At 41.5% G+C, this 24,886-nt stretch overlaps 7 protein-coding genes across 9 annotated transcripts; 4 read left to right on the top strand and 3 right to left on the bottom strand.

Moving 5' to 3' along the window:
• Window positions 1-322: 322 nt before the first annotated feature.
• Window positions 323-6,648, top strand: LOC109124803 (protein TOPLESS). 2 transcript variants are annotated; one of them, XM_010478362.3, is made up of 23 exons: window positions 323-689; window positions 1,093-1,246; window positions 1,389-1,568; window positions 1,674-1,787; window positions 1,876-2,034; window positions 2,133-2,310; window positions 2,385-2,508; window positions 2,607-2,891; window positions 2,979-3,088; window positions 3,169-3,238; window positions 3,315-3,388; window positions 3,469-3,660; window positions 3,743-4,105; window positions 4,195-4,335; window positions 4,417-4,512; window positions 4,595-4,741; window positions 4,832-4,942; window positions 5,020-5,199; window positions 5,283-5,411; window positions 5,514-5,609; window positions 5,705-5,893; window positions 5,983-6,149; window positions 6,266-6,648. In XM_010478362.3, exons 2-23 carry the CDS (start codon window positions 1,167-1,169, stop codon window positions 6,477-6,479), a joined length of 3,399 nt encoding a protein of 1,132 aa, XP_010476664.2. In that variant the 5' UTR covers window positions 323-689; window positions 1,093-1,166; the 3' UTR covers window positions 6,480-6,648. The 2 variants fall into 2 exon arrangements, with proteins under 2 accessions (XP_010476664.2, XP_087353337.1); XM_087497211.1 differs by having other exon boundaries at window positions 688-999.
• Window positions 6,649-6,713: 65 nt separating this feature from the next.
• Window positions 6,714-10,985, bottom strand: LOC104755886 (uncharacterized). 2 transcript variants are annotated; one of them, XM_087497212.1, is made up of 16 exons: window positions 10,697-10,985; window positions 10,142-10,374; window positions 9,923-10,051; window positions 9,623-9,830; window positions 9,313-9,459; window positions 8,967-9,041; window positions 8,817-8,888; window positions 8,642-8,716; window positions 8,433-8,504; window positions 8,263-8,334; window positions 8,078-8,149; window positions 7,936-8,007; window positions 7,699-7,842; window positions 7,528-7,599; window positions 7,302-7,448; window positions 6,714-7,216 (listed from the first exon to the last, which is right to left on the bottom strand). In XM_087497212.1, the coding sequence occupies exons 2-16, from the start codon at window positions 10,355-10,357 to the stop codon at window positions 7,032-7,034; spliced, it is 1,758 nt and encodes a 585-aa protein (XP_087353338.1). In that variant the 5' UTR covers window positions 10,358-10,374; window positions 10,697-10,985; the 3' UTR covers window positions 6,714-7,031. The 2 variants fall into 2 exon arrangements, with proteins under 2 accessions (XP_087353338.1, XP_087353339.1); XM_087497213.1 differs by having other exon boundaries at window positions 10,142-10,419; window positions 10,697-10,909.
• Window positions 10,986-11,484: 499 nt separating this feature from the next.
• On the top strand, window positions 11,485-13,029 carry LOC147923372 (uncharacterized). Its single transcript, XM_087496422.1, has one exon. It carries the CDS (start codon window positions 11,485-11,487, stop codon window positions 13,027-13,029), a length of 1,545 nt encoding a protein of 514 aa, XP_087352548.1.
• A 4,784-nt stretch (window positions 13,030-17,813) lies between these two features.
• Window positions 17,814-20,361, top strand: LOC104755885 (uncharacterized). Its single transcript, XM_010478359.3, has 10 exons — window positions 17,814-18,228; window positions 18,349-18,414; window positions 18,498-18,678; window positions 18,769-18,965; window positions 19,128-19,178; window positions 19,273-19,364; window positions 19,496-19,617; window positions 19,704-19,789; window positions 19,935-20,039; window positions 20,154-20,361. The coding sequence occupies exons 1-10, from the start codon at window positions 17,905-17,907 to the stop codon at window positions 20,289-20,291; spliced, it is 1,362 nt and encodes a 453-aa protein (XP_010476661.1). The 5' UTR covers window positions 17,814-17,904; the 3' UTR covers window positions 20,292-20,361.
• On the bottom strand, window positions 20,305-21,669 carry LOC104755883 (uncharacterized). The gene has a single exon (XM_010478358.3). The coding sequence runs from the start codon at window positions 21,667-21,669 to the stop codon at window positions 20,470-20,472; it is 1,200 nt and encodes a 399-aa protein (XP_010476660.3). The 3' UTR covers window positions 20,305-20,469.
• A 353-nt stretch (window positions 21,670-22,022) lies between these two features.
• Window positions 22,023-23,158, bottom strand: LOC104755882 (arogenate dehydrogenase 2, chloroplastic). Its single transcript, XM_010478357.3, has one exon. It carries the CDS (start codon window positions 23,156-23,158, stop codon window positions 22,094-22,096), a length of 1,065 nt encoding a protein of 354 aa, XP_010476659.1. The 3' UTR covers window positions 22,023-22,093.
• A 398-nt stretch (window positions 23,159-23,556) lies between these two features.
• LOC104755881 (ATP synthase gamma chain 2, chloroplastic) lies at window positions 23,557-24,805 on the top strand. Its single transcript, XM_010478356.3, has one exon. It carries the CDS (start codon window positions 23,557-23,559, stop codon window positions 24,715-24,717), a length of 1,161 nt encoding a protein of 386 aa, XP_010476658.1. The 3' UTR covers window positions 24,718-24,805.
• The last annotated feature ends 81 nt before the right edge of the window (window positions 24,806-24,886 follow it).

Raw genomic sequence — 24,886 nt, 5'->3', positions numbered from 1 at the left:
GCAATTGGACTCTCTCAAAAAAAATGTCATATCCGTAATTATCAGTCAAACTCGAGGGTAAACGACTCAAAAAGTATTTTATAAATTAAATAAATCAAATAAAAAGAGGCTTTGTCGTGCCACGAGGGATCAACAGACAAGTCTGACACATTGAATGAAACTCTCGCCGTTAGATCTCCGTCCTCCGCGCCATCTCACCAAATCGACGGTTCCCAAGATACGTGTAAACAACTAACAACACACCGCGACGTAGAGGATCGTAACTCCGTGGAGTACAGCTGGCAACTAATATTCCGAGCCGATAACTTCGAGAAATGTAGCCGATCTAGACGTATCGATAAGCAGATCCGCTTATCACCAGTGCTTATCGGAGGTAACTTTTTCTAGAGTGATAGATTAGTCTGCTTATAAGCATCCAATTATCTGTCACCTTCTCTTATTAAAATCTCCATTTCTGCAAGTTTTAATGTCCGTATATATATCTCTCCAAGAGAGAGAAAATCCTGAAAAATCCTTTTTTTTTTTTCTCTAGATAGAGAGATAGAGAGAGAGAGAGAAAGCTTTCATTTTTATTTCTTTCAAGTTTGCTTTTTTTCTTTCTAGAGAGTCAAAAAAATCAATCCATCATCTCTATTCTCTGGTCGTCGTCGTCTTCTTCTTCTTCATAGATCTCTCTTTCTTCTTTCATGGTAAGTAAAAGCTTCACGCTTTGTTTCTTTCTCACACACCTTTTGCCTCTGTTCTGTTCTGTTTAATGGAATCTAGCTGTTTCGAGTTTTTATTTTATTTTTTAATCCTTTTATGTTTCTGGGTTTTGCTTTTTTTTTTGCTTCTGCCCTTTCTGATAATTATTTTGCTTTTGTTTTTTTTTTCATGTAGTGAAAAAAGATTCTCTTTTTTTTTTTAAAGCTATTTAATTGCATCTTCCAATTCCAGGAAGACCTAAAATTTCCTGATTTTTTTTTCCGTTATCTACAGAGAGAGAGAGAGAGATGCCAAGTTTGTGGATAATTTTTGGTTCATGTTGTTGTTTTATCTAATTACCATAATCCAGATTTAAGCTCATTTCCGGCCATTATTTTAATTTTGCAGATCTGGTGATAGTTTAGGTGTGTGTTGTGCATCTGAGTTGGAAAAAGTCTTTTAAGGAAGTGAAGATATAAAACATGTCTTCTCTTAGTAGAGAGCTCGTCTTCCTGATCTTACAGTTTCTTGATGAAGAGAAGTTTAAAGAGACTGTTCACAAGTAAGTCTTCTTCTTTACTCTCTAGATTTCACTCGCCCTCTTCCTCCTTTCGATCTATTCCAGGACTTTTTGGTTACCAAATGAACTGCTTGTTGTGTTGGTTGGTTAATAATGCATTTGCTTTTGTCATGTTTTTTTTTAGGCTTGAACAAGAATCTGGGTTTTTCTTCAATATGAAGTATTTTGAGGATGAGGTGCATAATGGAAACTGGGATGAGGTTGAGAAGTATCTCTCTGGTTTCACTAAAGTTGATGATAACAGATACTCTATGAAGATATTCTTTGAGATAAGAAAGCAGAAGTATCTCGAGGCTTTGGATAAGTAAGTGATGATGGTTTGGGATTTGTTTTTGTTCTTTCAGTGAAATAACAAATGAAAAGAGTTTTGATTTGTGTGATTCACCCTGGTGACTTTTTGTTTTGCTAGGCATGATCGTCCCAAGGCTGTGGACATACTAGTGAAAGATTTAAAAGTGTTTTCAACTTTTAATGAGGAGCTTTTCAAGGAAATTACTCAGCTCTTGACATTAGAGAACTTCCGGTAAAGTCATATTGGATTTATTGTAGTCTAAAGCTTGTTCTTTTTAATTCGCAGAGGATTAAGTGTTTTGAGCTTGATGAAATTTTAGGGAGAATGAACAGTTGTCCAAGTATGGGGACACCAAGTCTGCAAGAGCAATCATGTTGGTGGAACTCAAGAAGCTGATTGAGGCGAACCCTTTGTTCCGTGACAAATTGCAGTTTCCTACTCTTAGAAACTCAAGGCTGAGGACTTTGATCAACCAGAGGTTAATAATTGCTTTATCTATTAACCATTTTGTCTCATTCACTTCAATTTGTTTGGCATATTAACTCATTCCATCTTTTGTTACTGCATAACTTGCAGCTTGAATTGGCAACATCAGCTTTGTAAAAATCCAAGGCCAAATCCAGATATAAAGACACTTTTTGTGGATCACTCTTGTGGCCCTCCAAATGGCGCACGGGCTCCATCCCCTGTGAACAATCCACTGCTTGGTGGAATACCAAAAGCTGGAGGATTTCCTCCTTTAGGCGCACACGGGGTAATTTAATATCTTTCTTTTTATATTTGTTGTTTCGTGAGGCCAAGTGTTTGATTGTCTCTTTTTGTATCCAGCCATTTCAACCAACGGCCTCTCCCGTTCCAACGCCTCTTGCTGGTTGGATGTCTAGTCCATCCTCTGTCCCACATCCAGCTGTCTCCGCAGGAGCCATTGCCCTTGGTGGTCCATCCATCCCAGGTACTACTTTTCCTTATCAAATGCGTGTTACTTCAGACAAACTTTGTGTGATCTCTGCAATGTGCTTACAATGGAACTCCTTTTTTATTTTGGTATAGCGGCATTGAAGCACCCGAGAACTCCTCCAACTAATGCTGCATTAGACTACCCATCAGCGGATTCTGAACATGTCTCAAAAAGAACAAGGCCTATGGGAATCACTGATGAGGTGAATCTAGGTGTGAACATGTTACCGATGTCATTTCCAGGGCAGGGCCATGGTCATACTCAAGCAGCTTTCAAAGCACCTGATGACTTGCCGAAAACAGTTGCACGAACTTTGTCTCAGGGCTCATCTCCCATGAGCATGGACTTTCATCCAATCAAACAGACTCTGCTTCTAGGTCTGTTTCTTGCTCTGTGTATCTGTGTTTCATGTAATAACTTATAATCATCAACGACCTTCTAACGTGATTGCATTGATGTACCAGTTGGTACAAATGTAGGAGATATTGGGCTGTGGGAAGTTGGTTCTCGGGAAAGATTAGTACAGAAGACCTTCAAAGTTTGGGACTTGAGTAAATGTTCAATGCCCTTACAGGTGCCTATGCATAGCAACAACAAAACATCAGTACTGGTTTATGTTATGAATCTGCAATGACTAAATATTTGTGTCTTCAGGCTGCTCTGGTGAAAGAACCTCTTGTTTCTGTCAACCGTGTGATATGGAGCCCTGACGGTTCCTTGTTTGGTAAAGAACTCACCTTTAAATTCAAATCTGCTCATGATTGCAACTTTATAAGTCAGCCCAACGTTCTCAATTGCAGGAGTTGCTTACTCTAGACATATTGTACAACTATACTCTTATCACGGAGGCGAAGACATGAGGCAACACCTTGAGGTCTCAGAACATTCACAAGCTCTCTCTTTTTAACTATCTTTTTCCCTTGGGGATTCTCTTGTAATATTGTGATATTTCAGATTGATGCTCATGTTGGTGGTGTGAATGATATATCCTTCTCCACTCCAAACAAGCAACTATGTGTGATAACCTGCGGTGATGACAAAACCATAAAGGTCTGGGACGCTGCAACAGGTGTCAAAAGGCATACCTTTGAAGGCCATGAAGCTCCTGTTTACTCTGTCTGCCCTCACTACAAGGAAAACATTCAGGTAAGCATAGCTACCCATTGATCTCCTTGCCTTCCGGTACATGCTTTAGTTTTCTGATTTGTTGTTTCTTCTTGTCTTCTAGTTCATATTTTCGACAGCTCTCGATGGGAAAATTAAGGCATGGTTGTATGATAACATGGGTTCTCGAGTTGACTATGATGCACCTGGTCGCTGGTGTACTACGATGGCTTATAGTGCCGATGGAACTAGGCTATTCTCTTGTGGGACGAGTAAAGATGGAGAGTCTTTCATTGTTGAGTGGAATGAAAGCGAAGGAGCTGTTAAAAGAACTTATCAAGGATTCCACAAGCGTTCTCTCGGTGTTGTACAGTTTGATACAACTAAAAACCGTTATCTAGCTGCTGGTGATGATTACTCCATTAAGTTCTGGGATATGGACACTGTACAGCTTTTAACTGCCATTGATGGTGATGGAGGCCTCCAGGTACGAGGATAGGAAAACCCTAATTTGATTAGTTGTTAGATACTTTTTTGGAGTTTCTTCTTTAATTGTGATTCTAAATGTTAAACTAGGCAAGCCCGCGTATCCGCTTTAACAAGGAAGGCTCTCTCCTGGCCGTGTCTGCAAACGAGAATGTGATCAAGGTTATGGCAAACTCAGATGGTCTAAGGCTATTGCACACTTTTGAGAACATTTCATCTGAATCCTCCAAGGTACTTTAAATCTAAGATAAGCTTTAAGTAACTTACCCTCCATTGAAAGATTTTATCAACACTCAATTTCTACATTTGCAGCCTGCGATAAACAGCATCGCAGCGGCAGCGGCAGCTGCAGCAACGAGTGCTGGACACGCAGATCGATCAGCCAATGTAGTTTCCATCCAAGGAATGGTAAGAAATATCATTTTGTTGTTCTTTCCCTAACCTTTCTCTTCTTATCTTTCCATCATTCATCATCACTTGCTTTTTATAGAATGGCGATTCGCGGAATATGGTGGATGTGAAGCCAGTGATTACAGAAGAATCAAATGATAAGTCTAAGATATGGAAGCTTACTGAAGTCAGCGAGCCTTCTCAATGCAGGTCACTGAGACTCCCTGAGAATCTGAGAGTCGCCAAGGTATACATATCTACATTTTGTGAGCCATGTATAGGCTACATATAAACTGATGTTTTTTTTTCTAACAATAAAACCGATGACTCTTTGCAGATATCAAGATTGATTTTCACGAATTCGGGAAACGCTATCTTGGCTTTGGCATCAAACGCTATTCATCTTCTATGGAAATGGCAGCGGAATGACCGCAACGCAACTGGAAAGGTGACATTGACTCTCTCTCTTTTTTGGACAAATAATGATTAGTGTCACTGACCTCTGCATCTTTATTTTCCGTGTAGGCGACAGCTTCTTTACCGCCTCAGCAATGGCAACCAGCAAGTGGGATCCTAATGACTAACGACGTTGCTGAAACCAATCCCGAGGAAGCTGTACCTTGTTTTGCTTTATCCAAGAATGACTCATATGTAATGTCAGCCTCCGGAGGAAAGATCTCCTTATTTAACATGATGACGTTTAAGGTAATGGGGACACACGCAGATGCTTACGATTTGATTATTTAAGTATGCATTTTGATTGACTGTTCTTGGCTAATAATTTGCAGACTATGGCTACTTTCATGCCTCCACCGCCTGCTGCAACTTTTCTTGCTTTCCATCCTCAAGACAACAATATCATCGCTATTGGAATGGATGATAGTACGATTCAGATTTATAACGTCCGTGTTGATGAGGTAATGATTCGGAATCCTTAAAAGAAGAATGTGGAATAGAAGAGGCAGTTTTTTTGTTTTGGTTGATATGGTGGTCAGCATGTTCCTTGTTTGCTTGCGCAGGTGAAGAGCAAGCTTAAAGGTCATTCAAAGAGAATAACTGGTCTTGCCTTCTCCAACGTATTAAACGTGTTGGTTTCTTCTGGAGCAGATGCTCAGGTTCCCGCCTTAAACCATCTTGTTTTATTTTTTGGGAGTCAATAAAGACACGATCAATGGTCTTCTAAACTTAGTTGTTTTTGTTTTTGTTGCAGCTATGTGTTTGGAACACAGATGGATGGGAGAAGCAGAGAAGCAAGGTTCTTCCACTTCCGCAGGGAAGACCAAACTCTGCATCATCAGATACGCGTGTTCAGTTCCATCAAGATCAAGCTCACTTCCTCGTTGTGCACGAGACACAGCTCGCTATTTACGAAACTACCAAGCTCGAATGCATGAAACAGGTATTTTAAGAAATACAGTCCTCTCTCTCTTTCTCTCTAAGATGTACACTTTGTTTTTTGAAAGATGAATAATGATTGCTTTGTTTCAGTGGGCTGTGCGAGAATCATTAGCTCCCATCACTCATGCCACTTTCTCATGCGATAGCCAGTTGGTCTACGCTAGTTTTATGGATGCAACAGTTTGTGTATTTAGCTCTGCAAATCTAAGATTGCGTTGCCGAGTCAACCCTTCTGCGTATCTACCAGCTAGTCTCAGGTAAACAGGAATCTTGAAATTCTCAAAAGTAATCATTTCTTTTAAAAACAGAGGAATCTTTTAGTTTCGGAAAGAAGTTTCAGCTCATAAATCTCCTCTTTTATTCATTTGTGCAGCAATTCCAACGTACACCCACTAGTGATTGCAGCACATCCTCAAGAACCAAACATGTTTGCGGTTGGTCTCTCAGACGGAGGAGTTCACATATTCGACCCGCTTGAGTCCGAAGGTAAATGGGGAGTCGCTCCACCTGCTGAGAACGGGTCAGCTAGCGGCGCAGTGACTGCATCTTCCGCTGGAGCCCCTGCCTCTGATCAGCCACAGAGATAATCTGATCTGATTGGAGAGTCACCTGCCTCCCTGATTTCTTCTTTTTTAAGACTTTTCGTTTTTTTTTTTTATATTTTTGGTAGAAAGGTTTATGACCCAGAGATTCTAACATGTTTAGATGTAACACATTTTCACAGTAATTCAGCAGTAGTAAAGTTGGATGAACAAAGTAACTGCTGTTGTTTCTCTCTCTCTCTTTCCGTTTCCGAGTTTTTTTACCTTTTTACCTTTAGATTTTCTTGTGCCAGAAAAGATTTTCATTTATATAATACATAGTTACATACGATATATCGAATTTACATAAATATTTACAATCAGTGATCTGTTTCTTCTGACAATTTTTGTTGGTTCACTTCAGTGAATAAACAAACCAAACAGATAGAGCCACAGTAGTAAAGTTGAAAGAAGCTTTATTTACAGTTTCTTCAGCAAATAATCCCGAAGAAGAGCATAGAAGTAGACGATATATATAAGAGCGGTGGCTTTTTCTGAGACCACAAGAGATCGATCTATTTACAGAGTTCCGTGACTTTGTCCTTTTGACAAATAATTTTATTCAGGACGGAAGTTGACTAGGTGTGGCAGATCAGTCGCCTGAAGCTTCCTGATGTCGTTAGCAGAGAGTTTGCAGGACTCCAAGGTCAGAGATCTCAGGTTCTTCAATGGCTTCAGGTGACGTAGTCCTGATGTCGATACTCGAGAGTTTGAGACGTTTAGAGAGACCAAGCCAGTCAATCCTGCAGGTCCATTGGATCATGGTTCAGGTTACAGGTGCAAATGATTTGTCTGACCAAGTCAAAACTTGTATGACTGTATCCTTACCGGAAATAAACTCCAGTGTTTTGTCGGTGAGATTGGAGTTTTGTGATAGATTGAGGAGAGTGAGGGATGAAAGATCTTTTATGTTCTTGACACCAGCATCAGTTAATCCACCACCACATATTTCAAGTGACTGCAGTTTCTTCAGGTCTGTATCAAAAGAAAACCATGAAAAAGGTATACGAGGCAAATCCCAAACGATGGAATAGATGATATACATTAGACTTACTTCGTAGGTGATTTGTTCCAGAATCTGTGATACGAGCACCAAAGAGATCGAGGTGCGTCAACCCTGTCAAACCTAGAACAAAAGCAGACGGGTTGGAACCTGTAACAACATCATACCAAGCCAAATAACTTGTTGACAGTCGCATTTTATGGACACATTGGAATGACTTACTTGTGAGTGCGGAGAGGCCAGCATCAGTAACATGACGAGCATCCAGATTCAGTGTACGAAGAGATGTCAAACCAGATAATTTCCTTAAACCACTATCGGTTACAACAGTGAATGACAAGTTTATGCTCTCTAGGTTGGACAGGCCTATATATAGTAATATAAATGCAGTGAGAATAAGACCAAAGAACACAAAAGATACAAAATGGAGAGGACAAAGGTAAGAAAAAAATGTTGTACCAGAGAGATGGCGAAGCCCATTGCTTCCTACTTCGGTATCGGACAACTCCAGAGATTTCAACCCGAGCATACCTAACACCACATGACTATATATGAATACCAGATAATTCGTGATAAGAGCAAATACGGAAGTAGCAATCACCTGATAAATGTACTAGTCCTTCATCACCAATTCTGCAAGAATCCAAGTTTAAGCTCTCCAACTTTGTCAACCCTGAGAAGGTAATTCACATCTTGATTAGAAATTTAGCAGACAACACGAAATGGTAAAGAGAGATGAATCCAAGAAAATAGTGGATATGGAACATAGTAAGAAAGTGAGATAACCTTTCAGGTGGACCAAGCATGAATTTGTAATGTTGTTCATGCCCAAGTTTAATATCTTCAAATTAGTTAATTCTACAAAGGTGCGTGAAACAAGTTATCCCAGACTGAAGAGTTTTTCGCTAAGTAAAACAAAAGTATTTTTAACTGCAAGGAAGCCAGGTAACACTCACCTGAAAACTTTTCACACCCGCTGTCTGAAAAATTACATCTATTGAGGTTCAAAAACATCAACTCTTTAAGAGCTACATAAACAAAAGAAAATTGACTCCTATAAGTCAAATTGCAAAACTCCAAAATATATCAGCATACATCTAATTGGCTGAAGTACCTCGAAAATACAACAAAGCTTACATACAACAATAAGGATGGCTATACAAACCTGTGAGTGTATTCAAGCATGCAGCAGTAACCTGACGGCACCCCTCCAAGTTCAATAAATTAAGCTTTTTTAGCCCTGAAGCAAGCAAGTGGGAGAAATCAGTCGACCTAAGTCTACACCAAGAAGATGTGAGACAAATGGTGAAAAGCTGGACTATAATAATCAAAACTCCTACCTTCAAGGTAGCTAATACCAAAATCAGTAATCTTACTGCAGCAAATCTGTAGGCTCCTCAGATTCGAAAGTTCTGAAGCAAAAAGGAGTGAGCACATCTCTATAGGGAAAAGTTGAGAAAATATGTGAGATCGACGCATGTTTTTGCTACCTGAGAGAGGCTCTATGTCTGAATCCGCTATGCAGTTGCACCACTTTATGTTCAAGGACTCTAGTTTGGTTAATCCTGGAAAAGACAGAAAATTGCAGAGACGCTAAATAGGATGAAGAAAAGACATTGCTTAAACAGGTGGAGAAGTAGGATGCAGAACTGATATTAGCATTTTCCAAGTCAAATGCCACCCAATATCCAAATCTTTATAGGCTTCAGGTTATAGAAAACTATAACTTACATGGCTTTAAGTCGATTCATCAGTGTGAACAGATCATATAGAACTCTCAATAACAGAGATGTCAGAAAACTGGCAATTATCACAACAAAACACGAAGCTATGTACCTCGCAGGTGAATGAGCCCACCGTGAATCCCGGGACACTTCTCAAGATCTAATTTCTTCATGTTAACCAAGTTGGAAAAGGCACGCATACCTTGTGCAGTGATTGCAGCATTTCTTCTGAAGCTCAGGCTTGTCAAATTTGAGAGGCCTGAAATTCATTCGAGTGGAATAAGATCCACCAAACAAATATAAGTACGTGCCCTAGGTCTAACTGTAATGTAGCAGCTACGCTTAGGAAACATCCACATAAAAAGTACAGTTTGGTAAGCAGAAAAAATTTAGAAATGTCTGAAAAAAAGAGCAACGCTTACAGCTGAGATGCGCAAGCCCATGGTTTGAAATCTGGTCACAGAAATTAAAGTTCAAGGATTCCAGGTTGTTGCAGCCTTTTAAAGAAACCAGGGCAGAGTCTGTGATATCAGACCCAGAAAAATCAACAGAAAGCAAAGATGTACTTTGCGAGGAGATGACATCCATCCAGTCATCATTAACTCCAGGGTACTCTCCCAAGTAAAGATCCTGCTTTCACAAAAATTGTGAAGTCAGTCAATGATAACCAATTACACTAACAGGACAATGAACACATTAAGAGTATCACCAAGGAAATTTACCTGGATTGCACAGTCCCGAAATGCCTCAAGAGACTTTAAAGTTAAGCGCTGGGAAAACACCAGTTCATCAAAGATCTGCTGACTGATATCCCTCGGTAGGTCAGAGAATTTGGTGTATCTATCTATGTCCTGCAATGCAACAAAAAGTCAAAACATTTGGCTCGCATTTATACTAAAAAATAACAGTCTAGCACTCTAGCTACTGGAAACAATATATACCTCCTGTATCTTGCGGACACAGAGGTCCATAAGAGATGGGCATCCACCACGATTACGTTTAACATCGGAGCCAGACCTAGAGAGGGAAGTAGCTAACCATTTGGAACTAGAACTCTTGCTATATTTGCCAGAAACACCTCTGTTTAAAATATCTTCAACTTGTTGATCTCTCTTCCTTGAGCAAGCTCCTCCCATGATGATGTAATCAAGAAACATCAACCTTCTTTTAGAGACTGAAAACAGAACACGATCACAACCCCCCTCTCAGAGTCAAACAACTAAAGAAACTCAATGAAAACAAATATAGTATAACAAAAAAAAAAAGAGAGAGATTAGTGAGAATATTTTAAAGTGAAGTGAAGTGAAGGGTTTTAATTCCAAACAATAAAAAACAGAACAACCAAAGTTGACCTAATTGGATCATAATCAATATACAAGTAAAAATGATAAAGCAAGCTTAGCTTAATATTAGAAAGAAAGGAAAAAAAAAAAAAAACAGAATAAAGCAAACTGTTCAATAGGAAACAGTAGTTGATCGAATAAGCCGATACGTACCTTATCATCATGGCCGATCGATCGAAGATTATTTGTTCTGAGGAGTCTTAAAAGTTGAGGGGTTTAACAGTGATTGATCTCTCTCTCTATTTGATCAAACCTTTCTTTTTGTTGTTGTTGTTGAATTTGACGAGACGGTGAGGAAGAAGAAAGAGAGAGAGAGAGAGAGAAGTATAGAAATGTGCAAAGTGGCCGTGAACCGAGCCTGATTCTAAACCTACTATCGAGTGACGCGTGTAAGATGAATCACCCTTTGGTGTGGTACGGAGTTTAGGTTCGGAACAATCTTAAAGCGTTTTTTTGAGATAAGATGAAAGAATATACAAGGCCATGGGTCCTACTTAAGAGTGGACCCCGCTGTTTGAGATTTTTTTCAGGCTATCTTATTTATTTTTGTATTGATTGTTATTCTTATTTAACAATAAAAGAAAGACCAAAGAAAAATCACTTAAAACTGTCATAAATTAATCAACCTGCATTACGCAAATTACAAAAGATTTTAAAAAAAAAAAAAAAAAACTGATTGAACAGTCACTTTGGATCTGTATAATACAAGAAAATAAACAAAATCTGCTGATGGTTATCTTGTTTTTAGTAACAATTTTAATCAACTAATCTTCCATTGATTTAGATCTCTGACACGAGGTTGCAAAGAAAAATAATTAATCTTCCATTAATTATTTTTCCATTGATCAACTAATCAATTAATCTTCCATTGATCAACTAATCTTCCATTGATGATTCGAGGTTGCAAAGAAAAATAATTTAGATCTCTGACACGGTTCCCGATGACGAACTCCTGGTTCTCGTCCGGTCGTGCTTCCGCCCTGAATCCATCGCCTCCCACTGCTGGTGGGATCCCCTCCCCTCCCCCTCCCCTTCCTCCTGACCCCCCGGACCCATCTCCATCCTCTTCCCTGGCCCAATTCCCTCCCCTCTCTTCCCTTCGCACCAGTAAACAGAAACTTGGTAAACAAACTGCTCGTCCTCTGGAGCCTGTTATACTGAGCCCTGGATCTGTTGTGAAAGGTACTGGATCCATCCCTCCTAATACTGATGTGGAAATGTCTCAGGCCGACAGTCCAAGCAAAGATATTTCAGGACAGGGATCTCAAAACCCTAGATCTGAATGTACTATTCCTCAAGGTACCACTGTACCAGAAGGATTTACTGTGTTGATTCCTAAATCAACGTCTCCTCTAATTACCAACAAAGCTGCCACTACTATCCTTACTCCCACCTGCAACCCATCTTCCCAACCTAAACCAGTCCCCGCTCCTCCCCGGCCTACTCCTCTACCTGCCTCTATCCCCCCGCCGTCAACTGTTGCAACAGGTCAAGCTCCTCTTTCCACATCTGCAACAGGTCAAGCTCCTACTACTGAAAAGAAAACTTTAGCTGCAAAACTTCGGAAGACGGTGGATAGGACTCTGAAAAGGCTTGCTCCAGTCTCCATTGCCGAAACTGGTCGACCTCGAGTTCATATTCCGGACCAAGTTTTCCAAAGAGGAGCTGAACTCCATAAGGACTTCATCATCTGCTTCTTTAAAGGCAGAGCGCCGCCATACCACCAAGTCCAAAGCACCCTGAACCACATGTGGGGTAAGGGACAACGTTTAGAAATCCATATGAACTACCAATCAAACTCAATGCTGGTAAGAATCCCTAATGATTATATCCGGCAGAAAGTGCTAGAGAAATGTATTTGGTATGTGGGGGATTCAATGTTTCATACCATACCTTGGTCCTCAAACTACTCCGCTGAGGCACCTGACATGGATACCATCCCAATCTGGATCCACTTGCTTGACATACCACTGGATCTGCGAACTATAGAAGGTATTAGTCTGATTTCAGGCCTTGTAGGAGAGCCTAAGGAAACAGATGACTACACAATCAATGTTGTCAGCCTCAAGGTGTCTCATGCTAAGGTTGTGGTTGATCTTACCAAGCCTCTTCCGGACGTGGTTGAGTTCACGCGAGATAATGGTCAAGTGGTCGAAGTTGCCATAGAGTACCCGTGGTTGCCCCCCACTTGTTCCCACTGTAAGGAGTTGGGGCATATTGCAAGAAACTGTCTCCTCCTCCCTCCTCAAAAAGAACCTCCACCAAAACCAGACCATTCTCTCAAGAAAAAAGGTACCTCTACAAGCAGAGGAAAGAATGCTTTGCGGGAGGCTCCCTCTACTGCTGCTGGGGAAACGCACCTTCCACCAGTGGTTAATAATAACCAATCTTCCTCCCCTATTACTCAGGAATTGAATGCAAGCCAACGCCCTGATCCTCTTAACTGCGAATCCTTTCTCTGTCCTCCAAAACTTGTCATTAATTGAAAACTTACCTGTAGTACCTACCTCTGTTTCCCCCCCTTCTCTACCCGTTGCTACCTCATCAGCTAGCAACCACCCTGTGGCCCAAAATTTAAAGCCCCAATCCCCTTTAACAAAGCCTCAACAAAGAAAAAGCCCTGCAAACCCGAACCCAAACAATCCCCCCTATAACACTGAGAACCACACTACTGCTAGAACCACCTCAGGCCCCTATATTTTGAGCCTCCCAGCTGCTATAACTCCCCAAGGCCTTCCTTACCCTTACCCTCTTTCACCAGAGAAAAAGACCTCCAGCTCCTTAAAAAGGTCCAGATCCCATCCCACCCTTCATTCCCCACCCCCTTCTTTTGACCAACCCTCTTTGTTAAAAACCACTCCTAACCCTGACTTACCTCTCTCACCCCCCCCTTTTGTCTAACTCTAGTATAGTAGGACCTCCCGTTATGGGAGAACCCCCATCCCATTTTTAATGGATTCTAAACTATTTTTTTGGAATATCCGCGGTTTAAATGATCCGGATAAGCATCAGCCCCTAAGTAGTTGGCTTAGTAGCACCAAGCCCCTTTTTGGCGCTCTTTTGGAGACACACATAAAAGATCTTACTTTGAACCATATCATGGCAAAAACTTGTCCGGGATGGAATTATACCTCTAATCACCTGTCTGATGATGATGGCCGTATTCTTGTTATCTGGAAGGATCCTGCTACTGTTCGAGTGCTTCACCAATCCAAGCAAACTCTTACCTGTGAGGTTGTCATAGCAAACAAGGTTCAGTTCGTAATCACTGCAGTTTATGCGTCCAATATAAGATCTGAGAGGTCTGACCTTTGGGTTGAGCTGCTACATCTTCAGCAGTCTTTCTCTCTTGATACTTGTCCTTGGTTGGTTGGCGGTGACTTTAACCAAATAATCCACTATCAGGAGCACTCTTCACCCTCTGTGAACTCTATCACCGTTCCTATGGCTGAGCTCAAAGACTGTCTAACTCAAATGGACCTATTTGATCTACGGTTCCAAGGACCCTTCTACACTTGGACAAACAACCAACCAGCTTCCCCCGTTGCAAAAAAGCTGGATAGAGCCCTCGTAAATGACCACTGGATCACCTACTTACCTAATAGCACTGCTACGTTCCTTCCTCCATTTCCCTCTGACCATACACCATGCCTTGTTGACCTCGCTTACCAACTCCCTCGTTCAGGAACCAGACCTTTTAAGTTCTATAACTACCTAACCAAACATCCCAATTTCCATCATCATGTCGCGGAGGCATGGATTCAGGCCGGAACATTTGCTGACAATCTCGCTTACCTGTGCTGGAAGCAAAAGACCATAAAACGAGAGCTTAAACTTTTAAATAGAGAGAACTTCTCCCAAATACAAGAGAGAGTGAGTGAGACTAACCGTTTGCTTAAGCTTGTGCAGGTGCAGGCCCTTCAAGATCCTTCCCCAGAATCCTATCAGCGTGAAAGAGACGTCCAGACCAAATGGCATTTCCTGCGAGCCATAGAGGAAAGTTATTTCAAACAGAAATCAAGAGTTAACTGGCTAAGAGAGGGCGACTTAAATACTTCTTACTTCCACAAAATGTGTAAATCAAGAGCTAGCTACAACACTATACGATCCTTCCTCCTGGAAAATGGCGACCTGCTTCTTGATCCGGAGGCAATGAGTGCTCACGCAATTCACCATTTTCAATCTCTGTTAGGGCCGGATACCCTGTCGCAGCCTCCTCTCTGGTCTTCAAGGGAATGGTTCCAGATACTGAACCCTTATCGGACGTCAAGTAGCCACTCACAAATGATGATCTCCATCCCAACTCCTGATGAGATAGCAAAGGTTATGCACAAGTTGAATCCCAGTAAAGCTCCTGGGCCAGATGGCTTCACATCAGGGTTCTATAAAGCGGCTTGGACTGTGCTAGGACCAGAAGTTACAGCCTCCATTACCCAATTCTTCCATACGTCGTTCCTTCCAGCTTCTACCAACGCCACCATTCTGACTTTGGTTCCAAAGAAACCGGGAGCTTCTTCAATAGTCGACTACAGACCAATCTCCTGCTTGAATACTCTTTATAAAGTGGTATCAAAGCTCCTTGTCCACAAACTCAAACCGATTCTCCCATCTCTAATCCTGCCAAACCAAACAGCTTTTGTTAAGGATAGGCTTCTTCTAGAAAATACAATTCTGGCGGCAGAAATAGTGAATGGCTATCACAAAACTCAAGGTCCAAAGAAGATTGTGATTAAGGTGGATATAGCTAAGGCTTTTGATACACTTTCCTGGGATTTTTTGTTTACTTGTCTGCAGGCCCTTGAGATCCCGGATCAATATTGAGGTGGCTTCAGGCGTGTGTCTGCACAACAAACTTCACAATTGGTTATAACGGAACAGTGCAGGGATATTTCAAAGGCAAACGAGGTCTACGGCAGGGAGATCCTTTATCTCCATACCTGTTTGTAATAGCCATGAACAACCTCTCTCTCATGTTGAACAAAGCTGCTGAGGAAGGGAGGTTCGGGTATCACCACAACTGTGACGCCTCAAAGCTCACCCATCTTTGCTTTGCTGATGATCTTCTCATCTTCTTGGATGGCTCGCTAGCCTCTGTCCAGAGTGTTCTACAAGTTCTAAAAGAGTTTGAGGAGCGGTCTGGTCTTGCAGTTAACATTCAAAAATCATTGTTCTATGGAGGAGGTCTAACGGAAGCAGAAACAGACTTGATTAGTAATGCTACTGGTCTCCCTTACGGTACCCTCCCTGTTCGTTATCTTGGGGTTCCTCTGTGTACAAAGAAACTCACTATTCAAAACTGCGAGCCATTGTTACAACAAGTCAAAGGAAAAGTAAACAACTGGTGTTCAAAATCCTTATCTTTTGTTGGGCGGCTGCTTCTTATCAATACTGTCATTGCAGGAATCACCAACTTCTGGTGCTCCTCTTTTGTGCTTCCAAAGGCCTGTATTCGAAAAATAAACTCCATATGTAGCGCCTTCTTATGGAAAGGAACGTTGGAAGGTCATCATAGTGCGAGAGTATCATGGGAGACAGTAACGAAGAGAAAGGATCAAGGAGGATTGGGAATACGAGACTTAACTTACTGGAATAAAGCTTGTGCCTTAAAGTTGATTTGGCTATTGTTTTTCAGTTCCGGCTCTGTTTGGGTAGCTTGGTACAGGACTCACTTCCTCCGGGGTGATTTGAGCAGTTTCTGGACAATGAAACAGAGGTCGAACTTTTCTTGGCTATCAAATAAACTCCTCAAGATGAAGGACATTGCATATAACTGGATTAAAATGCGAGTAGGAAACGGGGTTACCTGCAGATTTTGGTCAGACAATTGGTCCCCATTTGGAAACCTAACCACCTTTTTAACCTCTACTCGATCACGGATGGGAATTCAACCACGGGCAACTCTTCAACAACTTTACAATCGTGGTCGTTGGACACTTCCAAGCCCCAGATCCGAAAATCAGGTTTCTCTTCATGCCTACTTAACTACTATTGTCCTGACTGATGAACCTGATTACTATGAGTGGGAGATAGAAGGTGTGGTTACTAGGCGATACTCCACAGGTCAGGTTTATGATCTGCTTCGGGAACAATCGCCGTTAGTTCCTTGGAGTGTGGCGATTTGGAACAAGGGAGGAATCCCTAAGCATAGCTTCTTAGCTTGGCTAATAACTCTGAACAGGTGCCCTACTAGAGATCGGCTTCTCAATTGGGGGCTACAAACTGACCCCGTGTGTCTTCTTTGTAACAACTCCCCTGAAAGCCGCGACCATCTCTTCTTCAGCTGTAACTACTCCTGGTCCGTGTGGCTTCCAATAGCAACTAAGTGTCGCATGCAACCGTCTAAACCCTGGGATGATTCTCTCGCCCAAATGACCAACCTTCAGGGACCAAAACTGCAGAAGAGGCTTACTCTATTGGCATGGCAAAGCACCCTCTACACCTTGTGGAATGAGAGGAACACTCGTCTTCACCAGCGATCCTACAGATCTGTCGACTGCCTGCTACGCCTATTAGATTCAACAATCAGGAACCGGATAGAGTCTTACAGAACTACAAACCCCACTGTCTCTGCCTCGATGCTTTAGCTCTGGTTTTCCTAGCCACAACCTCTGATCAACACCAATCGTCAGCATCATCTACTATTCCATCGCCTAGGGTTGCCTAGGGTTCAAAACTAAGATCTTTCTATGTGTGTCTTGTTTAATTATGTTGCTGGGCCTATAAGCCTCACAAACTAGAGTCCGGGCTGGGCTTTTGTATTTTTTCTCTTTTTATGCGTTTAATAGAAAGCTCTTTATCAAAAAAAACTAATCTTCCATTGACATCATCATCAAGTACAGTTGCTTTTAAAAAAATAAAAATAAAAACTAAATTCTCTAAACTGATATCAGAAATTATCGCCGTAGAATGATTTTGATTTGTTATAAACTGATAATAGGGTTTTGACGAAAGTACAAAAAAAGTACTAGTTTTAAGGATTAAGGATTATGCTCTTCTTCAAGTTTTGCATCTAATTTTGATCCACGCAAGGTACTTTTCTGATTAAACATGTTTTGTAACCAAAAATAAAAAATGACTTCAGTAATGTTCTACCATTTTTTTTTTGTTTCGAAATAATAAAATAAAGGGTGTTATTAATACTGAAGTATACCTACCATTATGCAATTAGGACACAAAACTAAGTACAAAACCGGGTTAATTTGGACCGTTGGATCGAACAGGTAAAAAAAAAAAACAATGTAAAAAAAAAAAGCGCGTAAATTCAGAAGTCATCACAAAACAAGTGTCTCTATTATATATATCTCTGTCCGAACCTCTTCACTGTCACACTGGATAGACCTTAAACCCTAAATAACCCAGTAATGGCGACGCTGTTAAGACTCGACATAGCCACCACCACTCCACTTGCTTTCACCGTTCCCCGAGCCAATACCTCTTTCAAATATCGGTTCGCTTCTTCTGCTAGTCGCAGGGTAGCCACAGTTTCCCTCAGAACCAACCCTTCGCCGTTTTATCCCGCGGCGCTTTACTCTAACAGCCGTCGGAGATTCCACTCCGCCGTTGCCTCTGATTCCTCCCTCGCGCTTTTGGATACCGAAGATTCCTTCGATCTTGTCGCTGATGATAATTTACCCGACAATCGAATTCCGGCAACGATTATCACCGGGTTCCTGGGTTCTGGTAAGGTGAGGCTTCGCTTGTTGTTTAATTCCAAATATAGGGTTCATGATCTGTAAAGCTTTTCAATTTTTAACGATCAAATGCTGATTTTGCGTGGGGTTGGTTTTGACTTTCTGAGTGTACAGACGACATTGCTAAACCATATATTGACGGGAGATCACGGGAAGCGCATAGCTGTGATTGAAAACGAGGTATTGTGTTTAATCTCTGTGTCTGAGAAGTTGGATACAGTTGGTTATGATTTCTAATTCGTGGCTGTAATATGAATTCTCAGTTTGGTGAAGTGGACATTGATGGATCGCTTGTGGCAGCTAAAACTGCTGGAGCAGAGGATATAATGATGCTTAACAATGGCTGTCTCTGTTGTACTGTTAGGGGTGATCTTGTGAGGATGATTTCCGAATTGGTTCAGGAGAAGAAAGGAAGATTCGACCATATTGTAATTGAGACTACAGGTCAGTTGATTTAAGCTCTGGAACTACATAAACCCTTTAGAAACCACTAGTGATGAATATATATGTATTATGTATTATGTTCTTGTCCAGGATTGGCGAATCCAGCCCCAATTATCCAAACTTTTTACGCTGAGGATGATATTTTCAATGATGTCAAACTGGATGGAGTTGTCACTCTTGTTGATGCTAAACATGCTCGTTTGCATTTAGATGAAGTTAAACCCGAAGGCTATGTCAATGAGGCCGTTGAACAAATTGCTTACGCTGATCGTATCATAGTTAACAAGGTATTGTCAAGTTCTGTTTCTACCAAATTTTCTCGATTAGCATCACCATGAAATTTGAAATGTGTGGTTGATGCTTGTAGTATAAACTTCTCTACGGTTTGCTCTGTATGGTTCTACCTTGACATATTATACAAACTGAAAAATGTTTGTCCTTTGTTGCAGACTGATCTTGTTGGTGAGCCAGAACTAGCTTCACTGATGCAGCGGATAAAGGTAGATTCTGCTTCTTTTGATTATTGTTTTCTCCTTGAACATCTATTTATTCTCTTTGCTCTGTGTTTAACATTTATGCTATGGTTATTGTCAGACTATAAACAGCATGGCTCACTTGAAACGGACAAAATATGGGAAGGTTGACTTGGATTATGTTCTTGGAATTGGAGGGTTTGATCTAGAAAGGTCCGGTTTTATTCTAGGTCTTACTAATATCTTATTACAAGTCATTCTAAAAATTTCTGTCCGAGGTGTATAGTAGCTCTATGCATTTGTTTACGGTTTATTGCTGGTGGCTTACTGCTTTGTCTGTCCAGAATCGAGAGCTCTGTGAATGAAGAAGTGAAGGAAAATCACGAGGGACATGATGATCATCACCATGACCATGACCATGGTCATGACTGCCATGATCACCACAATGAGCATGATCATGAACACGGTATGTTATAGGATTACCAAAGAATGGTCTTATTACTTAATACTGATCGCCTACATGCACTGATTAGTTTGCTTCTGAAACCGCAGAGCATAACCATTCTCATGATCACACCCATGACCCTGGTGTTGCTTCAGTCAGTTTAGTTTGCGAAGGAGACTTAGACCTTGAGAAGGTATAACCCAATATGGCTCAAGTTGTGTAACATGTTATGCATTTTACCGTAGCACCAGAAGTCATAATATAAATTTGAAATGATTATTGAGATGCGTGGTTGATTACCTGCATCATCTATAACCTTAGTTTTGACAATGGATCAGGCTAACATGTGGCTTGGGGCGCTATTGTACCAACGTAGTGAGGATATCTACAGAATGAAAGGTATCCTCTCCGTCGAAGACATGGACGAAAGATTCGTGTTTCAGGTGACCATCTTTTCATTATTTTGATCATCATTTCAACTGAATCTTAAAAAGTATTGAAAGTCTTTTGATGCAGAATTCTATCTGACGTTAGTGGGGTTTTAATGGTTGGGACAGGGAGTTCATGAAATATTCGAAGGATCACCAGACCGGCTATGGAGAAAAGATGAAAAAAGAACCAACAAGATCGTTTTCATTGGCAAGAATTTGAACCGAGAGGAGTTAGAGATGGGGTTCAGAGGTTGCTTGGTTTGATTATAGTAGCAAATATTTTAAACCATTGCATTTTGTATCCGTTGATCAATGGAAACTTTTGAACAAGAAATAACGTCTAAAGTTTGACACTAACTACAGAAGGCTGAGTCAAGAACATATTCACCATACAAACCTCAAAAAGAACTCTAAAACAAGCGACCTGGCAGGATTCCTACTACTACCGACCAAATAAATTCCTCCATTTATCCTTCAAATCCACCTCACTCCTATCAGCTAAAACAACAGGGTTTGAATTCTTGACATCTTTCCATGATTTTCCAAACTCTTTTACTCCTTCCCTGAGAGCTGCCACTTCTTCAGGAGTCCAGAATTTCATTGGCCTTCTGGGACGCGGTCTTTCCAATCTTACTTTCTTCAACGGTGATACATTCAGAGGTTCCGGGGTTGGTAAATGAGGCCGGACTCTTCTAGACGATGATGATCCCTCACTATCTTCTGCTTCAGTCCTATTTGCCTCATCATTCTGAGGAGTGACATCATTTGACTGCTCCATTGCATCGTCAGGTTCTTGCTCTTGCCTAGTAGAAGAGTCTATAAGTCTTTGAATCTCCAGCAAAAAATCCTTAAGCTCTCGAGCAACTGCTATCTCCCCCTTATTAAGACTTGGCTCATGTTCCTGTTCTTGTTCATTCACCTTAACAGCCCCATCATGTTTCTCCAAACCTCCCACTTCTTCAACATCATTAGCATTCTCTCCATTGCTTTTATCAGTGGTCTCACCTGCTCTACCATAGCCATTACCTCTTTTCCGGGAAGCATTAGGTGAATCCTTACGCTTAAGCAACCTCTTTCGAGCTTCTGATTCAAGAGAGGAACACCCAAGTAGTGCCCACTGCTCTTTAACAAGCTGAGTGAGATGAGAGATGGCATTGTACCTGACGTTACTCTCACGAATCTTCCTGTAAATCTCAGGTTCCTCAAACGCCTCGTTTAGATCACTCTCCCATTTCAACAACTCGTGACTCACCAAATCGCTCTCCCTCTCCTTCAACATCCCAATCCGCTTCTTCCAAATCCTCTCAAGGGCATCGCCAAAGAAGCCATCTGAAGCAGTCACTGGCCACATAAACCTATGCGTGCATTCCACAGCCGTCCAGCAATACGCAGATTTGAGAGACCCCATGATTACAGAACGTTCCTGCAACATAAGCTTCTCCAAAATCTCGAGGAGATCAAGCATTCCTTCGTCGACCGTACCTCGAATCAAGGAATTGGAGATGTCCCGCAAAACGGAAGTTATCTTGAGCTTTACACAGTCGTCGGAATCTACCGGTTTCAGAGCTGATAACAGAGGTGAAGCGTAAACCCTAGGATTTTGTTGCCGACGGAGGAAAAACTCGGCTACCCACTTCTCCATCACTTCCGTTCTTGAATCACAAAAACAGCGATCAAAGTTTCATCATTTGTTTAGTTTTCGTCGTCGGTGAGAAGGTTTAGGGTTGCAATTTTGGGAAGACAAAAAGCTCCGACCAGCGATGATGCCACTGATAAACATAAACTATATATTTCAAAATTCAAATTTTGTTGTTGGACTAGGAAATAGTACGAGACATTCAAGCGGCCCATTATGTTATTGGGCCATGAGGAAACGTTTATTATCCTGATTCGAATCGGGTGGGTGACCCGGCATTTGGGTAGGCATGGATTAAGGTCTTTTGAGCGACACAATGTTCATAAATTTTCAACAGAGACTGATACACTCTTTGAGGATTTCCAAAAGGTCATAACTTTTATTTATTCCAAATCTAACATAATCCAATCAAACACTACAAACATGTGATTTAAGAAGATGATGATGATGATGTTACATCTTTGATGGGAACAACATTACCATCGTTGAGCAATTTCTGCTCTGTTTTCTTAGGGGATTGAATCTCCCCACCAAACATTTGCTTCCTGTACTGCTGATGCAATCTCCCAAACAGCTCCTTCTTAACGGATTCAAACGCCATATCTAATCTCTCCAACTGTTCAAGAGCATTCGGGTTATACATAAACAAACCATAGAAAAGCTCAAAGCTGTCACTCGATGTGTTCTCCACCAAATCCAGCAACGTCTCATACCCTTTAGTATTGATCGGCGAAGACTCAACTCCGTATTTCTCCAAAACCCTTCCCATAGTATGCGTCACAAACTGTGATCCAGCTGCGTAATAGTCATGCTTCTCACAACTCATCTCAACCATCTTACAACCTTCATTCTCAAATACTCTTAGAAACTTGTCACACCTCTCGTGTCTTGAAGCTTCGTCTTCGATTCTCACCTTATCGTAAACAAAAGGCAAGTTAGACCATGAATGCTTACCACTCTCGGGTCCAAACATTGGGTGAGTACAGAGAATGTCGAACTCCTTGGGAAGGTATTTGAGGAAGAGCGCTCTTGGGAACTCTTTCACGGAGAGAACATCGACGAAGAGCGTGCTACGACGGAGACGTTGGAAAGGGAAAGACTTGAGGACTGATTCTGTTGAGAGGATTGAGGTACAGAGGAGTACAACGTCGGGGTGTTGTTCGCAGAGGTCGTGAGGGTTGTTGAAGAAACGAGCTCCGATTGAGGAAGCAGCGTCAGAGTAATCGGAGCGAGAGTGAGTGATTAGGTCGTGACCGTGTCGAACTAGGGTTTTCGAGAGGAATTGGCCGAAATTGCCGAAACCCAAGACGGCGATTTTGAGAGCGGAGGATTTACGGTACTCGGATTTGAGTTGGGTTTCGTAATCGAAGATCTGAGCGGCGTCGATGGCTCGGATTCGTAAGGATCTCGGCGGAGAAATGAGGAATGCTGGTGAATTGCGGCGGAGATTGGGTGGAGAAAAGAGGGGTTTCGTCGGAGAGAATTGGAGTAACATTGTGGGTAGTTGTGAATTGAGAGTTGGTTTATGATAAAAGCCCCAAACTTTTGGAGCTGTTGTTGTCTGTGAGAGTAGAAGAGGAAGCGAGAGGAGGAAGAAGATGATAGAAGAGCCTCCAAATTAATAAAAGGATCAGAAATGTCGTGACCATAACGTGGTGGTGATGCTAATCAAAATAGACCATAATTACAAGGACCTATCAGGAAATTTCAAAAACTTAGGTCAACTACACTCTACTTTCGTAGTAATTTTATATAAAGCCCCTAAGAAACATTATAATTAGTGAAAACCCCTCAACTTCTCTTTCTTTGCTAATTTCTCCACGTTGAGGATGAAATCTTAAACCTCTTAAGCTCAGAGTCAAGAGTGTTTTAACTCTTCTTCACCAAACGAAAATGACAGGTTCGATCTCGACCTCTTGGCTCTTGTTATCTCCTTCGAATTCTAAACCGCTTTCTAGCTCAGACTCGTACTCTTTCATAGCCACCTTGAAACCATTTCGTTATTATCCGTTTCAATCACTGAGCTCAAATCGGATTTCGTCGATATCTCCGTCGCCGTCACTTCGAATTCGATCTGGAATCCGGGAGTTACGAGAACGGATCGACAGTGTGAAGAGTACCCAGAAGATAACGGAAGCGATGAGACTCGTGGCGGCTGCTAGAGTTCGTCGAGCTCAAGATGCAGTCATAAAGTGTAGACCTTTCACCGAGACTCTAGTCGAGGTTCTCTACTCTATCAACCGGTGTGCTCAATTGGAAGACATTGATTTCCCTCTGAGTGTTGTTAGACCCGTAAAGAGAGTTGCTTTGGTTGTTGTCACTGGTGATAAAGGACTGTGTGGTGGTTTCAACAACGCTGTGATCAAGAAAGCTACTTTGAGAGTTCAAGAGTTGAAGCAAAGAGGTATAGACTGTGTTGTGATTAGCGTTGGTAAGAAAGGGAATGCGTATTTTAGCAGGAGAGATGAAATCGAAGTGGATAAATGTATTGAAGGAGGTGGTGTTTTCCCAACGACTAAAGAAGCTCAAGTTATTGCAGATGATGTGTTTTCTCTGTTTGTGAGTGAAGAGGTTGATAAAGTTGAGCTAGTTTACACAAAGTTTGTGTCTTTGATTAAATCTGATCCTGTGATCCACACTCTGTTGCCTTTGTCCATGAAAGGAGAGTCTCGTGATATGAAAGGGGTTTGTGTTGATGCTATGGAGGATGAGATGTTTAGGCTAACGAGCAAAGATGGCAAGTTAGCTGTGGAAAGGACAAAGCTTGAAGTTGAGAAGCCTGAGGTGTCACCGTTGATGCAGTTTGAGCAAGACCCTGTTCAGATTCTTGATGCAATGATGCCTTTGTATCTAAACAGTCAGATTCTGAGAGCACTGCAAGAGTCTTTAGCGAGTGAGCTCGCGTCGAGGATGAATGCTATGAGTAATGCTACTGATAATGCAGTTGAATTGAAGAAGAATCTAACCATGGCTTATAATCGAGCAAGACAGGCTAAGATCACTGGGGAGTTGCTTGAGATTGTGGCTGGAGCCGAGGCTCTTCGAGAGTCTTAGTTAGAATCTACAGCTTCCTTTTTTTTTTTTTTTTTGACAATCAGAAACTACAGCTTTCCTTCCTATGTGTAACCAATTGTTGGGCGAATTCGGGTCGGGTCGGATACTTCGGGTCGGGTAATTCGGATAGTCGGGTAATTCGGAATCAGAGAAGTGTTACCGAAAATAA

Source organism: Camelina sativa, chromosome 17 (assembly GCF_030686135.1).
Source record: "Camelina sativa cultivar CO46 ecotype springtype chromosome 17, ASM3068613v1".
Lineage (NCBI taxonomy): Eukaryota > Viridiplantae > Streptophyta > Magnoliopsida > Brassicales > Brassicaceae > Camelina > Camelina sativa.
Note: the sequence above shows the minus strand (reverse complement) of the source record. Positions and strands in the feature narration are given on the sequence as shown.

Excerpts from the sequence above, each read along its gene's own strand:
- LOC147923372 (XM_087496422.1), top strand. The coding sequence starts at position 11,485 with ATGACGAACTCCTGGTTCTCGTCCGGTCGTGCTTCCGCCCTGAATCCA.
- LOC109124803 (XM_010478362.3), top strand. The coding sequence starts at position 1,167 with ATGTCTTCTCTTAGTAGAGAGCTCGTCTTCCTGATCTTACAGTTTCTT. Across the intron at positions 2,509-2,606 it reads TGGTGGTCCATCCATCCCAG|CGGCATTGAAGCACCCGAGA; the intron begins GTACTACTTTTC and ends ATTTTGGTATAG. Across the intron at positions 4,106-4,194 it reads ATGGTGATGGAGGCCTCCAG|GCAAGCCCGCGTATCCGCTT; the intron begins GTACGAGGATAG and ends ATGTTAAACTAG.
- LOC104755881 (XM_010478356.3), top strand. The coding sequence starts at position 23,557 with ATGACAGGTTCGATCTCGACCTCTTGGCTCTTGTTATCTCCTTCGAAT.
- LOC104755885 (XM_010478359.3), top strand. The coding sequence starts at position 17,905 with ATGGCGACGCTGTTAAGACTCGACATAGCCACCACCACTCCACTTGCT. Across the intron at positions 18,679-18,768 it reads TATTGTAATTGAGACTACAG|GATTGGCGAATCCAGCCCCA; the intron begins GTCAGTTGATTT and ends GTTCTTGTCCAG. Across the intron at positions 18,966-19,127 it reads ATCGTATCATAGTTAACAAG|ACTGATCTTGTTGGTGAGCC; the intron begins GTATTGTCAAGT and ends CCTTTGTTGCAG.
- LOC104755886 (XM_087497212.1), bottom strand. The coding sequence starts at position 10,357 with ATGTTTCTTGATTACATCATCATGGGAGGAGCTTGCTCAAGGAAGAGA. Across the intron at positions 8,008-8,077 it reads AGGACTAGTACATTTATCAG|GTATGCTCGGGTTGAAATCT; the intron begins GTGATTGCTACT and ends ATGTGGTGTTAG. Across the intron at positions 7,600-7,698 it reads TGGCCTCTCCGCACTCACAA|GTTTGACAGGGTTGACGCAC; the intron begins GTAAGTCATTCC and ends CTTTTGTTCTAG.
- LOC104755883 (XM_010478358.3), bottom strand. The coding sequence starts at position 21,669 with ATGGAGAAGTGGGTAGCCGAGTTTTTCCTCCGTCGGCAACAAAATCCT.
- LOC104755882 (XM_010478357.3), bottom strand. The coding sequence starts at position 23,158 with ATGTTACTCCAATTCTCTCCGACGAAACCCCTCTTTTCTCCACCCAAT.